This window comes from Herpailurus yagouaroundi, unplaced genomic scaffold (assembly GCF_014898765.1).
Source record: "Herpailurus yagouaroundi ecotype Mexico unplaced genomic scaffold, PumYag 191, whole genome shotgun sequence".
NCBI classification, from domain to species: Eukaryota; Metazoa; Chordata; class Mammalia; order Carnivora; family Felidae; genus Herpailurus; species Herpailurus yagouaroundi.
The window spans coordinates 4,538,221-4,561,524 of record NW_024412422.1 but is presented as its reverse complement, the minus strand read 5'-3'; the positions used below and the strand labels follow the sequence as shown (position 1 = coordinate 4,561,524).

The window sequence follows — 23,304 nt, the reverse complement described above, 5'->3', positions numbered from 1 at the left end:
ACACAGAATCAGAAACAGGCTCCAGGCTCTGCGCCATCAGCCCAGAGCCTGATGCAGGGCTCGAACTCCCAGACCGCGAGATCGTGACCTGGCTGAAGTCAGACGCTTAACCGACTGCGCCACCCAGGCGCCCCCCTATTTTTTTTTTTAATGTTTATTTATTTTTGAGACAGAGAGAGACAGAGCATGAGCAGGGAAGGGGCAGAGAGAGAGAGGGAGACACAGAATCTGAAACAGGCTCCAGGCTCTGAGCGGTCAGCACAGAGCCCGATGCGGGGCTCAAACCCACGGACCGTGAGATCATGACCTGAGCCGAAGTCGGACGCTCAACCGACTGAGCCACCCAGGCGCCCCAGTGAACCCTATTTCATAAAGTCTAGGACTCAGTTATTCCCTTAACAGCACTGAAATAAAAATGCATTTTATAACCAATGAAATATCACAGATTAATTGGCAACAGTTTTTCTTTTTTAACGTTACCTAAAATAATGGCATAGGCTTACAATGACTGGCAGCTGAGAGTCAATAAAATACAATCACTAAAGCGCTTAGGACAGCTTTTAGCACAAAGTGCTTTATAAGTATTTGCTGTTGTTATTATCCAGCACTACTGATTTACATTACAAAGGTTCACTTGTACATTTTTAAATGACAGTTCTCAATATTACTTCAAAATCTACTAATGGCTCTTTACCTGGAAATTCATGATGTTATTGAAGGTTCTGGCTGACGTTCCCTCAGTGAATGGGGATCTTCCATAAACCATCTCATAAGCAATAACTCCCACTGACCACCAGTCACAATCCAGACTATAGACGCCTTTTCCGTCCCCATTCATCACAGTCAACACTTCAGGGGCCATGTAATCTGGGGTCCCAATCGGGAGTTTTGCGTTCACCTGGAAACCCATAAGCAAAATGAACACAGCAAAACTTTCAATTATTCTCGAATAGATTGCCGACAGCCACGTTTCAGACACAGGCTGATTTGCCACTGATTACTATTCTCCCAGGCACTTAAACCTTCTGTCAAGTGGCACGCTGTCAGGAAATGCAAACGATTTACTAATTAAAAAAAAAAAAAAAGTACATAATATAATCCAAAGGCAAAAGGGCAAGAGTTGTTGATGATATACGCCCTTTGGTTACACAAATGAGAATTGGGGAAAGAACGGAAGGTGTCTTTCCTGATACATGTTACACAGGATTTCTCTTACTTAGGAAAACAGCAAAATGATAATAAATCCTAAAGACGAAACTATAAGATCTATCTACCCATTATTGAAAACCTGGCAGCTAGCTGGGGCAACACGATATTGCAAACGCATTGCATCTCAAGTTTAAATATTTGGAATCAACATTCCTACTTCAAGCCACCCACAGGGCAAGACGGGATAAGTATCTTCCACCAGAGACCAATGTTAATGAGTTCATTTCCCTCACCCCAAACTCCTGTTCCTGTGGTTGCATCCCCACTGTTCAGAAATCCACAGCCCTCCAATCCAGTGGCACTCAAGCACCCAACCCTCGCAAAGGTTAGGACAATGTAGTAGGTCTTTTTCTAAAGCTAAATATATCCCATTTAAAGAACTGTCCTTTTTTCTGAGAACTTGTCCTTCCGACTGTTTTAGTGTTTGCATGTCCTTTGTTTCTTGAAATGAGGCCTGATAAAAGACTTTCTGCCCCCTACCCCCTTCCCTTCCTAGACAACAGAGGAAGTCAGCAACGTTTTCAGCCTTCAAAATTATTTTGAAGTCTTACTGAGCCATGAAATTTGAAGGCTAAGGATCACCTCTCTGACTTCTTCCCTATCAACACAGAAAGGGCCTGATGTTAGTCATATACTGTGTTGACCAATAATCCTACCGCCGTCCAATAGCCCTGCCTTTAAAGAGGTTTCTCTCACATCAGCAGTTACATGGGCAGAAACGAACTTTCTCCCTATTAAAGGATGTCGAGTGCCCCTGAGTGACCTTAGATATTTTGTAGGTATGGCCACACCCCTTTAAGGCTGGGCTTTATATTAAGAAAGGCAATTTGCTTTGCTTTGTTTTGACCAGAAACTTAGTCCCCTTCTCTAGGGACAGACACCCAAGCTCTTCCAGCTCATAACTTTAATCTTGTCCATTCCTCTGCCCCAAAGACCCACGATTATAGGAAACAGACCCACTCTCCCTACTCCTTCTCTTTTTACCCCTTTTCTCAAGCCCACCATAGGTTTTCCAAACCCTAAATCCAGACAGCAGTGCGATGCTGTTATTCTTTACACCAGTCATCTGTTGCTTTGGGCAACAGAATTTCCACTGGGAGGACGCCTGCCTGGCCCAGTCAACGGAACATGCAAATCTTGACCTCGGAGTTGTGAGTTTGAGCCCCACACTGGGTGTAGAGATTACATTAAAAAAAAAAAATAAAATATTAAAAAAAAAAAAAAAAAAAGAATCTCCACTGCGAGTACCCACTGGGAAAGCTGGACAGTCATACCGCCCAAGAAAACCAAAGGCCATTGTTGATAGACAAAAGTGGGGAGAAAGGATACCACATCCGGTCTAAGACAGGGTACCTTACACTTGAGGAATTGAAAGTAGCTTAAGTCAAGAGGAAGCCTCGATGCTGGGGAGCCTGAGCTAAGACTTCTATTTTTTTTATATGAAATTTATTGTCAAATTGGTTTCCATACAACACCCAGTGCTCATCCCAACAGGTGAAGACTTCTATCTATCTTTTAATGTGTATGTAAATGTTAATGAGCTCAGCACAGGATTCAGATTAAACTACAGGGTTTTAATAAAAACCCTCAATACTGACAATGAGAAATAAAAGTATTTTTTAAATATGAAAACAAGAGGAGAAAAACTGCAATGTCATCACTGATTAAACGCTTACCCTTTATGCCTAATTACCTTGCAGAACCATTAATATGCAATCCTCAAACATGCACTGCTTGCACTTGCTGGGTTTTATTTTATTATCACACTAGATTGTTTGGAAATATTCAGTTCTCCTTGTTTGCAGCGCACGGGGATTGGTCACTTGTTCACAACCAAAGAGTCGAAAGGAATTGGACTGGGGCACGTTATCAGCATGACCCAGCAAAGGGCATAAGTCACCAATGCCTCATTTTCAAACTCATGATTAGACTTATCCAAGAGCGTCAGGTAACTCCCTAACTACTGCCCTCTAACAGATATGTGATTATACACATTTACGTCTAATCACTTTATAATTTTCAAAATTTTAAGGAAAATATCCCTAGCTTCCCTTATGGACATCTCTGACATAAAGTATATTAAGTACTTAATAGTAATTAACAAAGGCGTTTAATGACAATTTAATGACTGTTAAATTTCCATTAGCTACCGACCTCCAAGCACATTAAACCCATTTAACACGTAATACCACCATCCTGACAAGGATTTTGCAAGATGGTTTCACTCTCTTCTGGTGGCAATTCACAGCCAGCTAATCTGGGTGAGATATTAAAAGTGGAGCCATGTACTGTGGGCCAGCCTGCCTGACAGGACACCATCTGATAATTAACTAGTTAATTTTCACTGTATTGATAAGGAAGAAAATACACCAATTCAGCAGGAGACAATAAGAAAATGACTAGGAGACAGAAAACTGAGTTGTATTTCAGGAAATAGAGAGGTTAAGGCAAGAAAAAAAAGGGGGTAGATTAACTTAGATTCCTTTACAAGCAGAAAGCAGATGAGAAGTAAGAAAACCACCATCTGCCTCCTCCCAATCCTCTTCCCCTAAAATGCTTATTAAACATAAAACTATTTCAGGGCGCCTGGGTGGCTCAGTAGGTTAAGCATCTGACTTCGGCTCAGGTCATGATCTCACAGTTCGTGAGTTCAAGTCCTGTGTCAGGCTCTGTGCTGACAGCTCAGAGCCTGGAGCCTGCTCCGGATTCTGTCTCCCTCTGCCCCTCCCCTGCTCGTGTTCTCTCTCAAAGAATAAATAAACATTAAAAAAAAGTCTTTTTAAAAAACTATTTCAACCTAACTTTCCCCATGTAGCTGCCCAGGGCAGAAACATCCGCCTGCAGAAGGAGGGGGGATGGGGGGCGTATCTCACTATGTTGTTCCTCTTGGGGAAAAGGAATAAAAGCTTTTCACTCCTACATAAATCTCAAAAAAGTCTATCTCCTATGAGTGTCCAACCACTAAATGAGGCTGATTAACACTTAACATGCTATACTGCTCTTTGTTTGCAATCTCCTTACAAATGTTTGTGTGAGAGCTGAAAGAGACAGGTTGGAAGCGTTCACTATTTGTGACTCTTTGAGATTCTAATAAGGTAAGGTGGGTGACCAAAGTCACACCGCAGGTCAAAGGCATATCTCAGTTCAACAGCCAAACCTCTAGGCAGTATGGCCCCATGTTAGTAAGGAGAATACTCCAAAGTAACATTCTGACTAAGCGGCTTGGAATAATGACAATGGAAGATGGAAAACCCTATAGATCTAAGAGTCACAAATACCTAAAATTCATAGATAATATTTGTGAGCAGTAGGGAAAGGATTAATTGATTTTGGGTGAGTAACATATATAAATTTCAGTAAATGTAGATTATATATGGTATATTTTGAGTACAAAAAATATTCTGAACCCCCTTTTCACCTAGGAAACATTCTACTTAAAGGAAACATGTGCTTAACCCACCAAAAATACAAAATATATTTTAAAAAAGTATAATTCTATATCCATACTCGACTTCACCTAGATTGTAGATTATTGGTCTTCCATAATTAAAGGGCCTTTGCACTGAAAACAATGCTAAAAATTCCCTCCTACGTGCTTGTCACATTCTAGCCCTAAAAGTACAAAGTTCTGGAGAGGAGACTCTTTCTCCAAGAGAAGAGGAGATGACTGTTCTCATGTGTTGGACTGAGTGCCGTCTTTCCTTCACCAGACTAATCAGGGATTGAGCACTGAGCTGCAAATAAACCTGAGTGACCCTGGAGGGCTCCCCGGAAGTGAAGGTTGTTCCAATTAGAAGAACTGAAAAGGGTAGTCTGAAGCCCTAAAAACCAGAAATCTGAAATGAAGTAAAGTCCAGTCTCTCCATCAAGGGCTCTGAAGAAAGTGATTCCAGATGCACAGATCAGGCCTTACTTTATTCCCATTTATTTACCAAGTATTGACTTTGGACCACAATCTAGTTTTCCAAGTAGATTTTCTTATTGCAAGCACGTAGTGCTGGCTCTCATTAATAAGCTTTCTGATGTTTCTCAACTGACTTGCAATGGTTCTCAACCAGGGGTGATTTTGTCCCCAAGAAACACTGAGCAATGTCTGGAGAGATTTCTGGTTTTCACAACTGGAGGGGAGGATGTTACCAGCATCTAGTAGATATGTAGCTAAATATCCTAGAATACACAGGATAGCCCCCGGCAACAAAGAATTACCCAGAGCAAAATGTCAGTGGTGTTGACCATGTACCTATGCTTCAATTATTAGACTATGTACCTATGTTTCAGTTTATTTCTAGATGCATGAGTTCATTACAGTCACTCATGCAATGTACAAGTTTTTCAATCCTAGATGATAAAACTTCGCATTACTTTTTTTCCTCTGCTTTATTCCAGTAAATTCAAAACTTAAGTTTTCATACCTGTTTCTGAATTGCACATAATTTTTAAAACATAAAATGCTTTGATCCTATAACCTAATTCTCATTGTAATGATCAAGTAGAATCAATTACAAGAACATAATTTGGGAGGAGGGGAACCAGCACATAGGGAGACTGTTTCTCCAAGGATCTGAACACCAAGCAAATTATCTCAAGTAATCCTCAGGTCTGCAGAACAGGGTGGCCAGCCCCTGGAGTGCAAAGAGTTAACATAACCCCAAGCCTTTTCCTAATATCAACCTAACAATACCCATCTTTCTTCCAAGGAACTTGAGCAAAAAAGGCAATTTTACATATTTCCCTTCATAAGGACTTAACTCTTAGAGGCTGGAGGGAAAGGGGGCATTTTAAAGAATAACCTCCCTAACCTCTGAATTTGTGCATTTTAACTAGAATCAGCATTTTACTGAGAAAGAATCAAATGCCAAATTCCTAAGAATTTTGTCCAGGTCACCAAATGACTCCTTTGCAAAATAAGTCTTAAAGTCTAAGTTGATTTTCTCGTAGACCTACCATTTTTTTGCATAGTTGCCATGAAAATTCACACTTTAGAATATACCAACTTTATTAGATTTTTTTTAATTTATATATATTTTTTTACTTTGTCATCTTTTTCTAAAGTATTCTTGCTCTTGGTCTCAGCAGATACCCTCTTGCCTTCCTATTTAGCAGGCGGAATACAGCGTAATTTTTACCAAATATCCAGGACATGGAAATACATTTTCAGCAGTAGGTTCTTAATGCTTAAGGATATTTGTTTAAATGTGCCAGTGATTTATTTCAATTTTGCTGCATAGGAAATAGAAATTTGAGATAAAGAAGATGATAGAAGGCAATCTATAATAAGGAAAATGAAAAGAAAAACAAAATAAGCATTTTCCCTTTTTAACCAAACTATTAAGGATGTTCCTAAAAATGTTTTGTAGGGTATTAACAGATGTTATACATAAAAGGGTGCCAAGATCAAGTAAGTCTGGGAAACAGCTCCTATCCCCCTATCCCCACCCATGGAGAAATCCTGCCATATATTGGCAGATGAAGATTCCAAAATGTCGCTCAAAGTTTTCCCATATTTTCCAAACTTACAAGGACCACAGAACACTTTGTAGCATAATCTCTATTAAGCTATCTTGCTCCATTTTGTTACCATCTTATTCGAGCTCATTTTAGCCGCTGATCCAAAATCCACAAGCTTGATGTGTCCTATTCGGTCAATGAGTATGTTCTCAGGCTTGACGTCTCTAAGAAAATCAGGGTCACAAATTAGTATTGTCTTCTCCATGCCAATCAGCAAGCAACTATTAACCTAGGATATCAATTCAGCCAAGAATCTCAAGGTCTATGTCCTGCTATACATACCTCCTGATTGATAGATATAAATAATAAGCAAAACATTCTGCAAAACAAATTTAAGTAAGAAAAAGAAGGAGAAGAAGGAAAAGGAGGAGGAGGAGGAGGAGGATGAGAAGGAAGAGGAGGAGAAAGGGAAGGAGATAGAAATAGAAAAGAGCAGGAGGGAGAAAGGAAGGGAGGAGAAAGGAACAAATCTAAGTTATTAGATGGATTATTTCTCCTAGAGACACACATTTTACATTATGAAAGCAACAGGGGATTTGCCTAAGGTCATGTAGCTAAGTCAATGGAAAAACCTGAGATTCTATTCGAGGTCTCATGACTCCTGGCCTAACTGTGGTTCCATTCCCACAACATTCTCAGAGGTACATAAAACGTCACACGAGCAAGGATGCAAAAAAACATTTTTCAACAGAGGGTGGAACACCTGTGTGAATTACTAACTAATTCTATAAGGTCAGAAGTACAACTCCATGGGCTTCTGCCCCTACATGGTATGCCAGTTCCTTCTGCAAATCAAATTCAGTTCTTCTACCATGTAACCTGAAGAACCCACGCAAGAGTTCTCAGTCTTATCAGCTACATTAACAGATCTTATTAGCAAACTTGAGAACGTTATAATTATAGATCTATTTCACTGCTGAATGAGTAAGCTGAAAGGTCTGCCATTTTGGAAAATATACCTTCAGCCATTTACAGTTAGGACTGGTTAAAATTTGGGGGTGTCCAGGGGCGCCTGGGTGGCGCAGTCGGTTAAGCGTCCGACTTCAGCCAGGTCACGATCTCACGGTCCGTGAGTTCGAGCCCCGCGTCAGGCTCTGGGCTGATGGCGCAGAGCCTGGAGCCTGTTTCCGATTCTGTGTCTCCCTCTCTCTCTGCTCCTCCCCCGTTCATGCTCTGTCTCTCTCTGTCCCAAAAATAAATAAACGTTGAAAAAAAAAATTTTTTTTTTAAATAAAAAAAAATAAAAAAATAAAAAAAATTTGGGGGTGTCTGGGTGGCTCAGTCGGTCGAGCATCTGGCTCTCAGTTTTGGCTCAGGTCATGATCTCATGGGTTCACGAGTTCAAGCCCCGCATCGGGCTCCACACTGACAGTGCACAGCCTGCTTGGGATTCTCTCTCTCTCTCCCTCTCTTTCTTCCCCTTCCTACACACTCTCTCTCTCACTCTCTACCCCAGAATGAATGAATAAGTAAATAAATAAATAAATAAATAAACTTAAAAAAAAAAAAAGACTGGTTAAAATTTGGAGGGAGCATTATTTTGATGCTGAAATCGTGCATCCATTCATTCATTCTACTATGGGACTTGTTAGGTGATACAGATAAATTCTCAGTATACTACCTGAGTCTCACTTACCGATGCACATATCCCATCTGATGAATGCTGTGAACAGCCAAAATCAATTCGGCTAGGTAAAACTGAATCGTATTTTCATCTAATTGGTCCTCGTATCTGTTCAAAAGTGACAGCAAGTCCCCTCCAGGCTGATATTCCATGACCTGTATAGAATACCAAAGTTATTAATTCTTCACACACCCCAAAAGGGAATGTCTCAATTAGAGCCTCAAATGCTGCCCGACGTGTTATAATTACAACATCTCCACAAAGCAACCAAGATGTGAGAGACATATTGTAAGTCACGTAGGATGAGATCCTTGCCCTAAGGAAATTACATCCAATACCCAAGAGAATCACTATAATGAAAGACTAGTCCCAGACACCACGCACAGTGTTTGCAAGGTAAGCTTGGAAAGCTGAATTAAATCCACCCACTCACCTACCCACCCACCCAAGTTGACACCCCAGACATTCCCTAGGATTCGGTACACAGTGTAGATGGAAATTGCTGGAGGGCAACAAACCCTCTGGCATCCCTTCTGTATTTCTCTCGGCACCCAGCAGAACACAGGAAGGGTGCACCAAATGTGATACAACCTTTTCCTGCAACAGTCATCTGACCACGTCTGTTACAAATTTAAATGTGAAATATGTACTCTTTGACCTAATAATTCCACTTCTGACCACTTATCTTACAGGAACTTATAGTAGTTTGTAGATCAATAAGACACACAGATTCACTGCAGCACTGCTTGTGACACAGGAGAGAGAAAAAGCCTGGAAATCACCCAAATATCCATCATTAAGAAATTCCTGAAATATGACATATCTAAACCATGGGAGAAGATGTAGATATGAAAAATGAACAGACTCCCTTTATTCATACTGCCGTGGAAAGCTGCCCATGATAATATAAAGTGACATACAGGATAAAGTACAACCTCTTTTTTCTGATAAAAAAATTACTACATTTGTTAACATATACATTATGTTATGTTTGAGGCCGGTTTGCCTGGGTGGCTACAAACTGCAGCCTGGTGACTTAAGCTCTCAGCCTTTCAGTTTCATCCACTGTAAAATGAGGATAAGACTAATTCCCTCGCAACACCCTGCCTGGCACCAACAAGGTCTTCAACTGCCAGTCAGGAGTCTTCCTTTCCCGACCTTCGCCGCCTAATCCTTTCCTGGCTGGGAGAAGCCGGGACACATTTCGACCACTCTTACTCAGCTCTCTCTCGTCCTTTGCTCTGATTTCCCATTTTGTGAGCCACACTATAAATATCTTTTGTTTTAAGTTGTCTCAAATCCTTTCTGGAAAGAGGCAAGATCCAAATAAACATCTTAAAAAAAAAAAAAAAAAATACTAAATCTCTCCAACTACTGCATTCCAGAAGCCAATTTTGGGATGTGAATTCTCTCCCTCCTCCTCCAAACTCCTGTTTGCTTTTGGTCCAGAATTAGAAGAAAGCTCTAGTCGAGTGAGACATGGAGCATCTGTACATTCCGCAGAGGCCCCAGGCTGGTCCAGTAAAGATTCTGCCCAGCACCGAGTCAACCCTACCCCAGAGACCCCTGGAGGAGCCAGTGACCTGCATGTCCTCCCCAAGGGCTCTGGGTCACCTGGGAGTCTCCCCCACTCACGTGGCATCTTGCATGGAGCACAGAGTCAACCAGATACTGGACACTTTGAAGAGTAAGGTTCCATCTGCACTGTAATTATTGGGGAAAAAATGATTTATGAACTAGCAAGAAGGGTGAAGTGTAGAAGGAGTGGCGGCTAAAATGCAGCCTTTATTGCCCCAAAGTTCACAGCAGACTGAAAGCTACCAGTCCCAGTCCTAGAAGAACCCACAGGAGCCACCTGGCTGCCTAAAGCTCGCCCACTGATTCCAACCTGGTTCTCCACAGGCCCTAGTTATGTCGGTGAATGTTAATTTTTATATCTGTTTTAAACATATATTGCCATTAAAAAGGTCTTAAATGCCCTCTCCCCTCCCCCAAAAAATCACCAGTAACAACAGAAGTACTCATGCTTTTAGAACGGAAACATCTTAAAATAGGAACAATGCATATTTATGACGATACATCGCAGTTAAAAGCTTTCTAACCTGGCTCTATTAAAGATGTGAAAAATAGGGGCGCCTCGGTGGTTCAATCGGTTGAGTGTCCAACTTCGGCTCAGGTCATGATCTTGCAGTTTGTGAGTTCGAGCCCCGTGTCAGGCTCTGTGCTGACAGCTCAGAGCCTGGAGCCTGCTTTGGATTCTGCGTCTCCCTCTCTTTGCCCCTCCCCTACTCATGCTCTCTCTCTCTCTCTCTCTCAAAAATAAACATTTTAAAAAACTTTTTATAAAAAAAAAAAAAGATGTTAAAAATAGAATGGCTGTAAGTTTAAGGATGACAAAGTCAAACATATAGCACCCACTGGCAACTTTTAGGAGCTCACAAACTGACCACTCTGTAATACTTCACAACTTCACAACTATTCCTGAAGACTCTATTTTGTAATGACCAGTAAAATAGTTCAGAAAATAAGAACCATCTCTTAAAAGGCAAAAAGATACGTATTCTGTGTGCTTATTCAGAAGATCCAATTTCCTGAGCTGAAAATCCCCACCAAAACTAAGATCAGTCTTTTCTGAGTCAAACAACTTTTCATTTCTTCAAAACCAGGGTTGATTGGGAAGACAAGTGACAAAAATTACAACAGCTGCGAGGCAGCATGTTCCACAACATGGGACAAAATAGACACGAAATGACAAACCCCTAAATAGACTGGGTCCTTATCAAAGAACTAATCAGGCTTGAGCCACCAACACGATCCCACATTACCACCCTAAAAATTCAAGTGCCCACCGTTAGAGAACTTAATTTGGACATTTACTGAGTAAATTTGTTATCCCCATCCCAAAGCTATCCTGCTGGGGTACAGTCGCTCATTCTGGCAAAATGGGGAACAGGGCTTGTGTGTGGTCAATTCAAGCTTAACCAATCATCTTGCTGTTAAGCTTAGACATAAAGAACAGGACTTGGGCACTTTCAGAAAACACCTCTGGACTTTTAAAAATGGTACCAAAGCCAGAGGCTCCAAAAGCATCGGCAAAAGTCAAAAATTAAGGGGCGCCTGGGTGGCTCAGTTGGTTAAACATCCAACTCCTGATTCCGGCTCAGGTCACTATCTCATAGTTTGTGAGATCGAGTCCCATGTCAGGCTCCATGCTGATGGTGTGGAGCCTGCCTGGGATTCTCTCTCCCTCTCTCTCTGCCCCTCCCCAGCTTGCTCGCGCTCTCTCTGTCAAAAAATAAACAAAAAAATTTTTTAAAACAAAGTCACAAATGAAGAGCCTTTAAATCTCCTTACCAGATGGCTTGCTATGAACTAAACACCAGGGTCAGAAGAACACGATAAACCATTTAAGGCCAAAGTCACCACCCAGGCTGTCCCAGACAACCCATTCACAGCACCTGCTTTTGTCCAAAAGTGTGACTCCGTCCAGGACTTTGACTACTCAGAGATGCCTGGTGAGGCACTGATACCCCCAAAATGTGGCTTGTCAAACCTGCCTGTCCATCAGAATCACCCAGGGAGGTGCTTTTGAAAAACAGAAAAAAACACATTCATCAAAAAAAATTTTTTTTTTGAGTGCCTGCTCTGTGTCAGGCACTATTCTAGATATAAGGAAAACAGCAGAGACTAAAACAGACAAAAGTCCTTTGCCTTCATGGAGCTGGAATTCTAGAGGAATGAAAAATAGCGAACATTAAGCAGTATGAAAGGGTAAAGTAGGTTTCATTCTCACCCCAACCGGTTATTCAGGGAGCTTGTTAAAACTCCCAGTGACCGTGGGTGAGGTCCAGAAACCTGCATTTTTAAGGAGCCACCGGGGTGGCTGACGCAGCCAGCCCAGCACTCTACTGAGACCCAATGCTGAGGAAGTTGTGGAGACAACGTGGCTCCCTGCTTCAAGCGGATGAAAAGTTTCTACAAGCAAGAGGTGCCCTTGATACAGCCAACACTCCTGCTGCTTGACGTTTTTTTCAATGACTACCTACAGCCTTTCTGACCATCACGACGAGATCACCAGCAACAAAGAGCCAGAAGGTAACCAGTCCGTCAGCACAGAGGCAATAATCCTCCACGGATGGATGAGACATGTGCCTGCCCGCAACGACCAGCTGCAGGTCACCCAAATGGCACTCACCAAGGCATGGTAATCAAAGGCTGGGGCGACGGGAGGAGGAAAAGGGCCCTATAGGGAAACAGCCCTAAACAATGCGGCAGCCCTGCAGATGGCAGAGAAAGCACAGCAGCTGACAAACAAGCCTGGCTTGGAGCTATCACAGACTTGCTCTTTTAAAGCAAAGACATTCAGGCCAACAGAGACAAACCCTTCTAATGGCAGCAGCTGCAGATACTAATTAAAGGGCAAATCTTACATGTGTTCAGTTTGGAAGGAGTAGAGGCCTCTCTGTTGGTGTTTGCAGCTACACCCCAAGTACAGGGATAGCAAGGGAGAGCAATGCCCATCAGTTGTGTGGCATTTGAAACAAAGGACAAGAGTGTGTGTGTGTGTGTGTGTGTGTGTGTGTGTGTGTGTGTATGCGCACGTGCACATGAATGCACATACATGCACACCTGCATGCGCTCATATCCATATGTGGGGAAGGGGTATTTAATAGTCCTTGTACCCTATTCCAATTTGCACAGGGTGTCATTAGAAGCATGCTGTGCTGGCCACCCTTTCAGCAACGTGCCCTTGAAATGCTTGCACTACAATCAGCCTGCCTGAAAGTGCCACGGAAATGTAACAATGGTGTTGGCATCGTTATCTGCCCTGTGGACTGTCCCTGATCTTTGGCATCTGGGAGGAAGGAAGGGCTTCTCAAAGCAGAGTGGTCCCTGGCAGGGACTTTAAATTATTCTTCATGAAAGGCAAGGTCACCAAGAGAAAAAGAGAGAAGACCCTTTTTTTTTTTTTTTTTTTTTTTTTTTTTTTCAGAAAATAGGAATCCCAGCCTGATTCATCCATCTATTCAGAAAAATCCTCATTGAGCACTGAATCATCCAGAGTCTTGGCAAGAAACAGACTGCACACTCAAACTAGGTAACTGAGGACATGAATTAATGAAGCACCCTGCACTGGTGAAGAACCCTGGGGCTAGTTAAGAGCTGGGGAGTAGGTACCACTTGTCAACCTGAAAGAGCAAAGAGCAAGGGACAGGATCTGAGAAACTTCACCATTGTTGAAGGAGCAAAAGGAAGAAGAAGTAGCCAGAAATTAACTGTAACTATAGCCGTAGGACCATGGTTCTCCAAGTGGGGCCCCCAGACTAGCAGCAGCATCACCTGGCACCTGGTTGCAAATTCTTGGGCCCCATCTTTGATCTACTAAGCCAGAAACTGGGACCATGGGACAAGGCAAACTGGGACAATGGAACAAAATTGTGACGACTAAGGCTTTAAATGCATTCACTTGAAATATGCCTCGAAAGACCAGGACATGAAACAACTATTTTGAAGGCACAAAGAACCCCTCCAAGGCAATAACATACTCAGCAACTGAATTGGGGTCAATAAAAGGTATTAATATCTCATTTCACCAATGAGAACATTGAAGTCGAAAAGGCCAATGACTCCAGAGAGACCAGCCAAGGAAGAGTAATAAAACAAGAACCTATATTCTAAGTAACAGCTTCCTTCCGACGGGCAGCCAGCTTCCAAACCCAGGCTTCTGAAACAGCAACATGAGAACATGCTGGTGAGTTTTGAGACATGCCTGAAAACTGGATAATCTTTTCTGAGAGATCAAAACAGCACATGTCTCACTGTCAAAACTATCATAAGCTGCCACATTTTACGAAAATAAACAATGAAGTTGTATTTGTTAACTCTCTCCAGACTCCCAGTGTCAGCAGAGGCTAGAGCCCAACACCCACAGGCCACAGGGGTCACTGTCTAAAAACAGCCAACCTCCAAACTGTCCCTACAAAGGAAGGAAATACCACCTGTGCAATTGCTTCGATGCAAAGCGAGACAATGTAAAGAACTAATCCCAAGCAGGACTTCAGAACCGGGGACGGAACAGAAGTGCTTTGGGATGTGACAGTGTAACATAATGGGTAAAAGTATGGGAGGTGGATCTAGGGGGCCCAGCTTCAAAACCCAGATCTCTTACTGCCTACAAAAGTAGGTGTTTTAACCTCTGTGGCAGACTACAACTGGTCCCCCAAATCCATTCTTCCCGAAGCTGGAGAATGGCCATGCCACTAGACGGTATAGATGTAAGGTCATATGATCAAGTTCTAGTCAATAAAACAGGAAAGGAAATGATGTGCCCCACTTCCATATCTTTCTAAGTAAAAGGAATTTGCTTGTTCTGTCCTCTACTCCTTTCTCCTACCAGCCAGGTGAAATGAGAATATGAAATACCCGACTTCAACCACATCAAAGAGGACAACATCCTAAGGGATGAGGAGCCACAAGATGGAAGGAACCCGGGTCCCTGGATTATCACATACAACAGAGCTGCTCCATCAGTTCGGACTGTATTTTGGTATCTTTTTGTTACAGTAGCTTAGTCCATACCTTAACTAATACATCCTATGTGCAACTGGGGGAGAAAAAATTGGAATGAACAGAAGGAAGTCAATGTGAGGCCACTGTAAGGAAAGAAGATTCATGGATCGGTTGTGACTCAGAGCAAGGGCAGCCTGAAGACACATGGCATGAAAAACATCAATACAAAGCCAGCAAGCTTTAAGAATCTCACAAAGGGCTTAGATGCAACAATACTACAAGTAGTGAGTTGCAAAACAATGGTTTCTTTGTAAAGACCAGCTCCTTCCTGGAAGGACACTGGTGAAGGCATCTGTTATACAGAATTGAACAGATTTCATCATGAACCAGATCAACAAAGCGCTGTTTCCATGGGCTGCCTGCCAGAACACAGAACTAGCCTTGTTATATAGAACCAGACATTAATACAATGGACTTCATTGAAATTTTCTATACGCCAGAAAATGGCAAGCCACATTCATTGGTATGTAACGACAAATAAATTTTTAACCATCAAATTTCAAAAGGATCCAAGTTCAATTTCCCTGCACTGCACTCCAAATTTTGAAAATCCCACTGGATCTAACTTGAATTACATACTTTAGAGAATAAAACTCCTACTACTAATGTGTGATTTCCATAACACAGTAAGTAAATCTGTATGTAAATCAATTTCTATGAAATTAATCAGACATTCGTTGAATAAACGCATCTTAAGCATTTACTTGGGGAAGCACCACAGGAAGCAAGGGAAACAGAATCCCTCCATTAGTGGAGAGAGGTGTAGCCTGGTAGGGTAGCCCCACACCCACTCATGAAGAGGACACACAGGGTGTTATGAGTATGCAGCCAGAAGGGCAACCCTCCCGGAAGAAGAGAGGCCAGGATGAGTTTCTGGAAGAAGTGATACCTGGCCCAAGTCCAGAAGGAGAAATAGGAGTTAGCCTGGGAAACAGGGAAAGAGGGAACAGCGTGGAGAAAGGTCAGAGGCCAGATCAAAGAACCAAAGGAAGGTCAGGATGAATGTAAAGTAAAAACAAAGAAATGGTAAGCAACAAGCCTAGAGGGGTATATATGAAAAAGGCCTTGGAAACCACATGGAAGAGTCTGGACTTTATCCAGAGGGCAGCAGGGAGTCTTAAAGGGTTTTAACAGTGGGATGACTTGGCTGCAGTGTGTAGAAGACCTGGGGGAAGGGCAAGACAGATGGCAGGGAGAACACTTAGGAGGTTACTGCAGTAATGCAGGCAAAAAAAGATGGCAGCCGGCACTCACCCAGTCGAAGCAAGAATGGAGAGAAGAGACAGCTTTGAGAAATATATAGGTCACCGATTCCTACTTGTTTTATTCACTGATTTCTAAATGTATCTTCAATTAAACTGCATTTGCATTACAAGTGAACGTTCAACTGCCCGAGAGCTTAGGATAATTTGTGTTTCCCCAAACTTCAAAGGTTTGGTGATCTATAAGTGGTCAATAGATACAATGGAATTTTGGTACTTCACGGTACCAATATAGATCTACGGTCCCCTTATCTTGTGGCAGAATGTATTTCCAGATGCAGAAATGTTCAGATTTTAGAAAAGTAAAATGGTGCATATACTTTGTTATGTAACACCCTAGGGTATGGCTTGAGATATCACCCTGTAATCAAATGCAATCAAAATCACAATTTTTTGGCAAAATTACAAATAGTCATACTAAAGGGAATGAAGAAGAGATTCAGGTAAGGTTTTGCTGCCAAATAAGTAACCAAGGAACTTGAGGTTATTCAGAGCTCTGGGCATTTCAGAATTGCAGATAAAGAATGGGGGATCTATAATCATATCTTAGTTCCAATGCTGAGTTTGGATATTTATAAGAAAACTGTACCCTTAGCAAGCATTTTACTCCAAATTACCAACATACTTGTGAAGAGAATGCAGACAGGGAAATAATTACACGATCCCATCAGCAATACCCAACTGAGCTATGAAAGAAGGGTGTAAAAATGTCATTGCAGCCAGGTATCAATGTGCTGAGGCAACTAGAACTCCAGGAGACAGCTGTTTTGAGATCATTCCCCTCTTGTAAGATGGCGGCTAGAAAACCTGGAAAGATGGTCATTAAGCTAGGAATGCTAATGCCAGGGGCAACATCCAGATGGAAGCCCCACAGACAAAAGGCCCAAAAAAATGAAGCCCCCTGCCACTGGGAGGTCTCTTAGCAGAGGAGAGGCTGATATTCCCAGACCATAAGGCATTCCAGTTAGGCTGTGCCCAAGAGGAAGTCCACAGCAGTTAATTACACCATTAAAAAGAAAAAGGGAAGGTCTACCACTAGGACAAAGTCAATTGGTAGGGATAAAAATGGTGGCACCAAAGAGGTTAAAATTTTTGAAATGACCAGGTATTACCCTCTTGAAGACGCACTTTGAAAAGCGTTGAGCCATGAAAACAAAAATAGAAACAAAACTACTAGTCAACACAAAGGAAACTACGAGCTGGTATCACTCCCAGGGCCCCTCTGGTCATCCTCATTGGCCACCCGAATACAAGCAATGTCAACCACCAGTTGTCATCACTGTTACATAGAACACTTAGAATTTGTCATCACCTCTACCATGTGGTTAGTGCAAGGCCAATCTCCTAATGCATTTGTATATAAACATTCTTGCTCAGAAGGCTAGGTGGGGCTGGGGAGGAGGTGTGGGAGGTACTTCTTTACCAGCAATAGGTTCTCAACTAATAGGAAACCAAATAAAGTGCTTATTACAGGTCAGAAATAAAGGCAATAAAGTCCCCCAAAACTATCCAGTGGAAGTTTAAGATAAATTGGAATCCAACCCTCTCTTACCCTTTCCTCTTACATGAGCCTCTATAAGAGTTTCTCTCCATTCAAGGTAATAGTATGATAGTCTTGTTTTAAGGGCTTAATCAGGAACAAAAATTGTTTCCGGGATAAATTTTTTTTACTTTAGGAATCTAAGCCCCCAAGAACCTAAACAAGGCTCCAGAATTAATTTTAGTATTGTGAAAGTTATGCTACACGTATATCAGAAATACTATGGCATTGTTCAAAAGAACAAGGCAGATCTGTATGTACTGACATGGAAAAATGTCCGGGGTAAATTGCTGAAAGGCAAAAAGCAAGCTGAAGAAAAGAGTAGAAAGTAATATACAAGTTTCATAAAACAAACTATATACATGTGTTATAAATACAGACATGGAAATATTTTTTCCATGAGGGTCAGGAAGAACATACATAACCAATAATAGGTTCCCCTAGGGAAAGGGATTAGAAAGAAAGGTAGAGAACTTTCCCTATTTCATACAGTTCTGCAGTGTTTGCATCTTCTTAAAATAACTGTGCATTATCTCAATTTTTAAAAATTAAAAAATTTAAATGATGTTCACTAGACTTAGTGGTTGATCATTTCGCAGTATATACAAATACTGAATCATTACACTGTACACCTGAAGCTAATGTAATGTTGTATGTCAATTATGTCTCAAAAAAAAAAAAAAATTAAAGCAAGAGTCTATTAAAGGTAGTATCAGACTATTTCCAAATAAATGATTTCTCATTATTGCCCTTTAAGCCACAGCTACAATACTCAACAACAAATGGGGCTGTTTCTAAATGGGATAGCCCTTCATCTTTAGGACAAGGAGAACAGGGAGACACCTTAAAGTCAGGACAGCAACTCAACAGACCATATGGACAAGAAACATATCCAATTCTATGTCTATGATATCTGAGTATCAGCATTGGACTAATTCCAGAGAGATGGATGAAAAGACTCACCAGATAAAGGTTATTTTTGTCCTGAAAGGCGTACTGTAACTGGGGAATCCAAGGGCTTGTGCTCTGAGATAATATGTTCCGTTCTTCCTCAAAAAATGAAACCTAGGGGGAAAAGAAACCCTTTAGACAATTATAATATAAAGAACAAAGTGTTGGGGGAGGGGTGAATGTCCCAACCTCTCTCTTTAAGCCTAAACTGATGTCTCTAGTTTAAGAAAAGAAAAACCATCCCTTAGCCCAGCACTCCACAAATTTCATTCATTCGTCTACTTTGCTCATGATTTTTGCCAGATATGTGTATTATCTGTCCAATTATTTACTTTTGTCCTTAAAGCAACTCACTTCTTTTGAATCTAAATATCTCCCTCTTTTTCTTCTTCACCTTCTCTCCCTGAATAATTCAGTCCTAAATCCATTAGGTGGAACAGAACAAGGTAAGCATCCATAACAGGTAGTAGGGAGAGTGGGACACAGTGGCCCAGAACAGGGTGCCAGGCCCAAGCAGGGTGAGGAGGGCGGCAATTATGTGTGGGGGCGGGGGGCGGGGGGAGGCAGTCCAATATCAGGTATCAAGGGCCCAAATAGGGTGAGGAAGGCATCCACAGGCAGCGATAGCCTGGAACGGGGCATCTAAACCTACCAATGAGAAGAGTGGCAGCAAAGAGAGTAGACTGGATACACACAGATGCATAAAACAAGCTAAAATATTATGGGTGATATCAGAGAAGGGAGCTACGAACACAGAAAGGGTGAACACTAGAATACACTCAGGGAAGTTGGACTGGACCTGGACGTATTGGTATGAACACATGGTTTTTCAATATACAGAGATGAAGAAATAAATAAATGTGTGTGTGTGTGTGCGCGCGCGCACGCAAGTAGCTATATTAAATACCTGAATTTCTATTCTCTAGCTCTGCTCACTGAAAGGGATCTGGAAGCAGTGACACTCCAACAGCAATAAGGACACCTAGTACCCGGATCTTGGTTTCTAAATACCATTTTACACTAAAAGGAACAGGCACCCTTTGAGAAAGGTCTGATTGCAAGGGTGGGGCAGGCAAGGTAAAAGCACAAGAGCTTTAACATCTTGCACCAGAAAGCAAGACAGTAACTCAAAGATGGGGATGCATCAAAAGACACAGAAATCAACCTGAAGAGTTCTCATGGCCCAGCTTAGAGGACGATTTGAGTATAAAAATACATAATGACAGGAATGGCTTCTCATTCATTGACTTAAACAGGAACATGCAAGTCCATACAGCTATAAATTAAGAACCTGAAAGTTTTATGAGGATCGGGTATTTCCACAGTCTGAAAGCACCTCCCTACAGAATACTCATGTAATGACGAAGAAAGGGGTGACCCTACAGTGGAGAAGCACGGCCGATACCTAAATGAACATCGACATGAATGTGACAAACTGAAATGGGGTCACCCGGTGGGACTCGATGAGAAGAATAGAGCATCTTGTCTGTGATATTCTTGCCAAAGATCTAAACCTGAATGAACATGAGCAACATTAAACATATCTGTATGTTTACAAAATAACTGGCCTGTAATCTTCAGAATGGCCAAGGTCATGAGAGTCCAGGGAAAACTGAGAAGCTGGTCCAGACTGAAAAAGACTAAAAAGACAGGACAACTAAATGTTATGTGTGATCCTGAGCTTGACCCTTTTGCTCTAAAAGACCATGAAACAGTTGGTGGATCATGAACGGGGTCTTAGGATTAGATGGCAGTCATGTAGCATTGTGTCTTTTCCAATAGTGATGGCTGTATTGTGGTTCACAGGAGAGCGTCCTTCTTATAGGAAATGCACACTGAAGTATTTGGAGGTAACGGGGCACCACTGGCAACATGTTTTCAAATGGCTCAGGAAGAAAAAAGTTGTTCATAGTTTGTGATAGTTTTATATGTCAACTTAGCTAGGCTATAGCACCCAGCTAATCTCAAGCATTGCTGTGAAGATATTTTGTAGATATGGTTAACAAGTCAACATCTACAATCAGTTGAATTTAGTAAAGGAGATGATCCTTCCTGGGTGGGTCTCAGCCAATCATATGAAAGAACAAAAGTGAGGCTTCCCTGATAAAGAAGAAATTCTGCCTCAAGTTTGCATTATCAGTTCTTGTGCAAGAGTTTCCAGCTCATTGGCCTCCCCTACAGATTTCAGACTTTACAGTCCTTACAATTGGGTAAGTCATCCATACACGTGTATGTATGGATATTCAATGTGTAGATGTATATATGTTTAATGTGCATATTTTTATATATTATAGAATCCTGGCTGATACACTGTGCTTGCAACTTTTCTATAAATCTGTGACTATTTCAAAATAAAAATTATTTAACTTTAGGGGCACCTGGGTAACTCAGTTAAGCGTCCGACTCTTGGTTTTGGCACAGGTCATGGTCTCATAGTTCGTGAGATCAAGCCCTACATCGGGCTCTGTGCTGACAGAATGCAGCCTGTTTCATTCTCTCTCTCCCTCGCTCTCTGCCCCTCTCCCACTCTTGCTCTCTCAAAATAAATAAAACTTCAAAAAAGTAGTAATAATTTAACTTTAAACATGCCTTCTTCCATTTATTTTAACATCTATAAAACTCCCAGGTTTTAACACGCTAGTTAATATTAGACTACTAAACACCTCAAAATAGTTTTGTCCATGTACTACCTAAAATCATCTTGCATACCACCAGTGCTATATGGAACACATTCCGGAAACAACCCAACTTCTGTAATCTCCTGCACCTGATCTGTGGTCCTTCTTTCCTGGCACATAAAAGGTGTTCAGTGAAGGTTGGCTGAACTGAGAAGCCTACATCTTCATTTGCTCACCATTGGCTCCTCATCTGACCCCTGAAGCCCCCATTAAAATAAATAGTCTCAGGCGCCTGGGTGGCTCAGTCAGTTAAGCATCTGACTTTGGCTCAGGTGATGATCTCACGGTTCGTGAGTTCGAGCCCCCCATCAGACTCTGTGCTGACAGCCCAGAGCTTGCTTCAGATTCTGTATCTCCTTCTCTCTGCCCCTCCCCCACTTGCACTCTCTCTAAAAAATAAACATTAAAAAATTATTTTTATTTTTTTTTAAATAAAATACTCTGCCCCTCCCCCGTTCATGCTCTGTCTCTCTCTGTCCCAAAAATAAATAAAAACGTTGAAAAAAAAAATTAAAAAAAATAAATAAAATAAATGGTCTCTGAGGACTCTTCTGGTTCTCACAGAGCCCTGAACAGGTGTGCTGGCCTCTCCTAGGTGATAGGTCTTGCTTACAGGATGTCGCCTCTCTCTACCTCCTTCTCTGGCATTTCCTTTCATTCACACCCTGTGCTGGTTTTTCTCTTCTCATGCCCTTAAATTATGAAGCCTTGCCATGGCTCAATTAAAGACTCTTCTTTTATTCACCCTCTTAAGGAATGGTTGGGTAGCTTTTATTAGTTCCTGGATGTGTATTATTTTTAAAATCCCCCAGCCCACACCTCACACAGGGTCATCGTGAGTCATTCACCGGAAGGAAGGCACCCTATCTGCACATCTCTGTCGCTTGCCTGCAGTGCAGTATATTAGATTGTTTTCTTTTTACATGCACTACTTCCCACCTAAAACAGAAGCGTTGCAAGGTCAGGGCTACACTTCATGCCTCCCCTCAAGGACCCAGAAGCACATCACACACAACAGGTGCTCAGTAAGTTTGTACCGAGGATAGGTGGCTGCTTAGATACTGGGAGGTTAAGTGAACACCTCCCATTCCTCCCTTCCAAATGATCGGCAACGTCCTGTCATTTCTCCTTCCTGTGAAGTAGCTCACATTTCACTGCTAAACACAGGCTACATCATTCTCGGACTCTGACAAGCAGCTTCCTGCCCTCCGCTGCTTCTTTGACTGGAGGCCACGCAAAGTCTCTGAGTCCTCAGACTCTGATCCCAACCTCCTCCTTCCAAAAGTGTAAATGATCCCCAGCTGCCTCACAAAGTGAGCTGCCATTCCAAACAGTTCTTGGGGGAATGAGGAGTTAACATTTAATAGGTACAGAGTTTCTGTTTGGGAGGATGAGAAAATTCTAGAAATAGTGGCTATGGTTGCACAACATTGGTAAATGCACTTAAGGCCAGTGAATTGTACCCTAAGAAGGATTAAAACAACCCTAATTAAATAATTAAATAATTAAGTAATTAATTACAACCCTAATTAAATAATTACAACCCTAATTTTAGGGGCACCTGGGTGGCTCAGTCAGTTAAGTGCCCAACTTTGGTTCCGCGCATGATCTCATGACTCAGGAGTTTGATCCCCGCATCGGGCTCTGTGCTGACAGCTCAGAGCCTGGAGCCGGCTTCAGATTCTGTGTCTCCCTCTCTCTCTGCCCTTCCCCCACTTGCGCTCTGTCTCTCTCTCTCTCTCAAAAATAAAAAAAAAAATTAAAAAAAATTTTAAACAGTAAATTTTATGTTATGTATATTTTGCCACAATAAAAAAAGGTTCATCAGATTTCCCACCATTTACCCTCTCCCCACCCAAATGTCTCATTTCTCCCCATTTCCTAGTCCCATCTGTTCTAAACCACTAAGGAAACACACACACACACACACACACACACACACACACACACACACACACACAC

At 41.9% G+C, this 23,304-nt stretch overlaps 1 protein-coding gene across 11 annotated transcripts in view; it reads right to left on the bottom strand.

The window, feature by feature from the left end:
* CIT (citron rho-interacting serine/threonine kinase) overlaps positions 1-23,304 on the bottom strand; it is a 164,661-nt gene that overhangs the window by 125,353 nt on the left and 16,004 nt on the right. For all 11 annotated transcript variants that reach the window (XM_040443725.1, XM_040443729.1, XM_040443730.1 and 8 more), the window contains exons 5-8: positions 18,677-18,778; positions 8,354-8,496; positions 6,788-6,881; positions 695-898 (exon numbers count right to left, since the gene is read on the bottom strand). In XM_040443725.1, the coding sequence (XP_040299659.1) occupies positions 695-898; positions 6,788-6,881; positions 8,354-8,496; positions 18,677-18,778 (543 nt within the window). The remainder of the gene's footprint in view (positions 1-694; positions 899-6,787; positions 6,882-8,353; positions 8,497-18,676; positions 18,779-23,304) is intronic.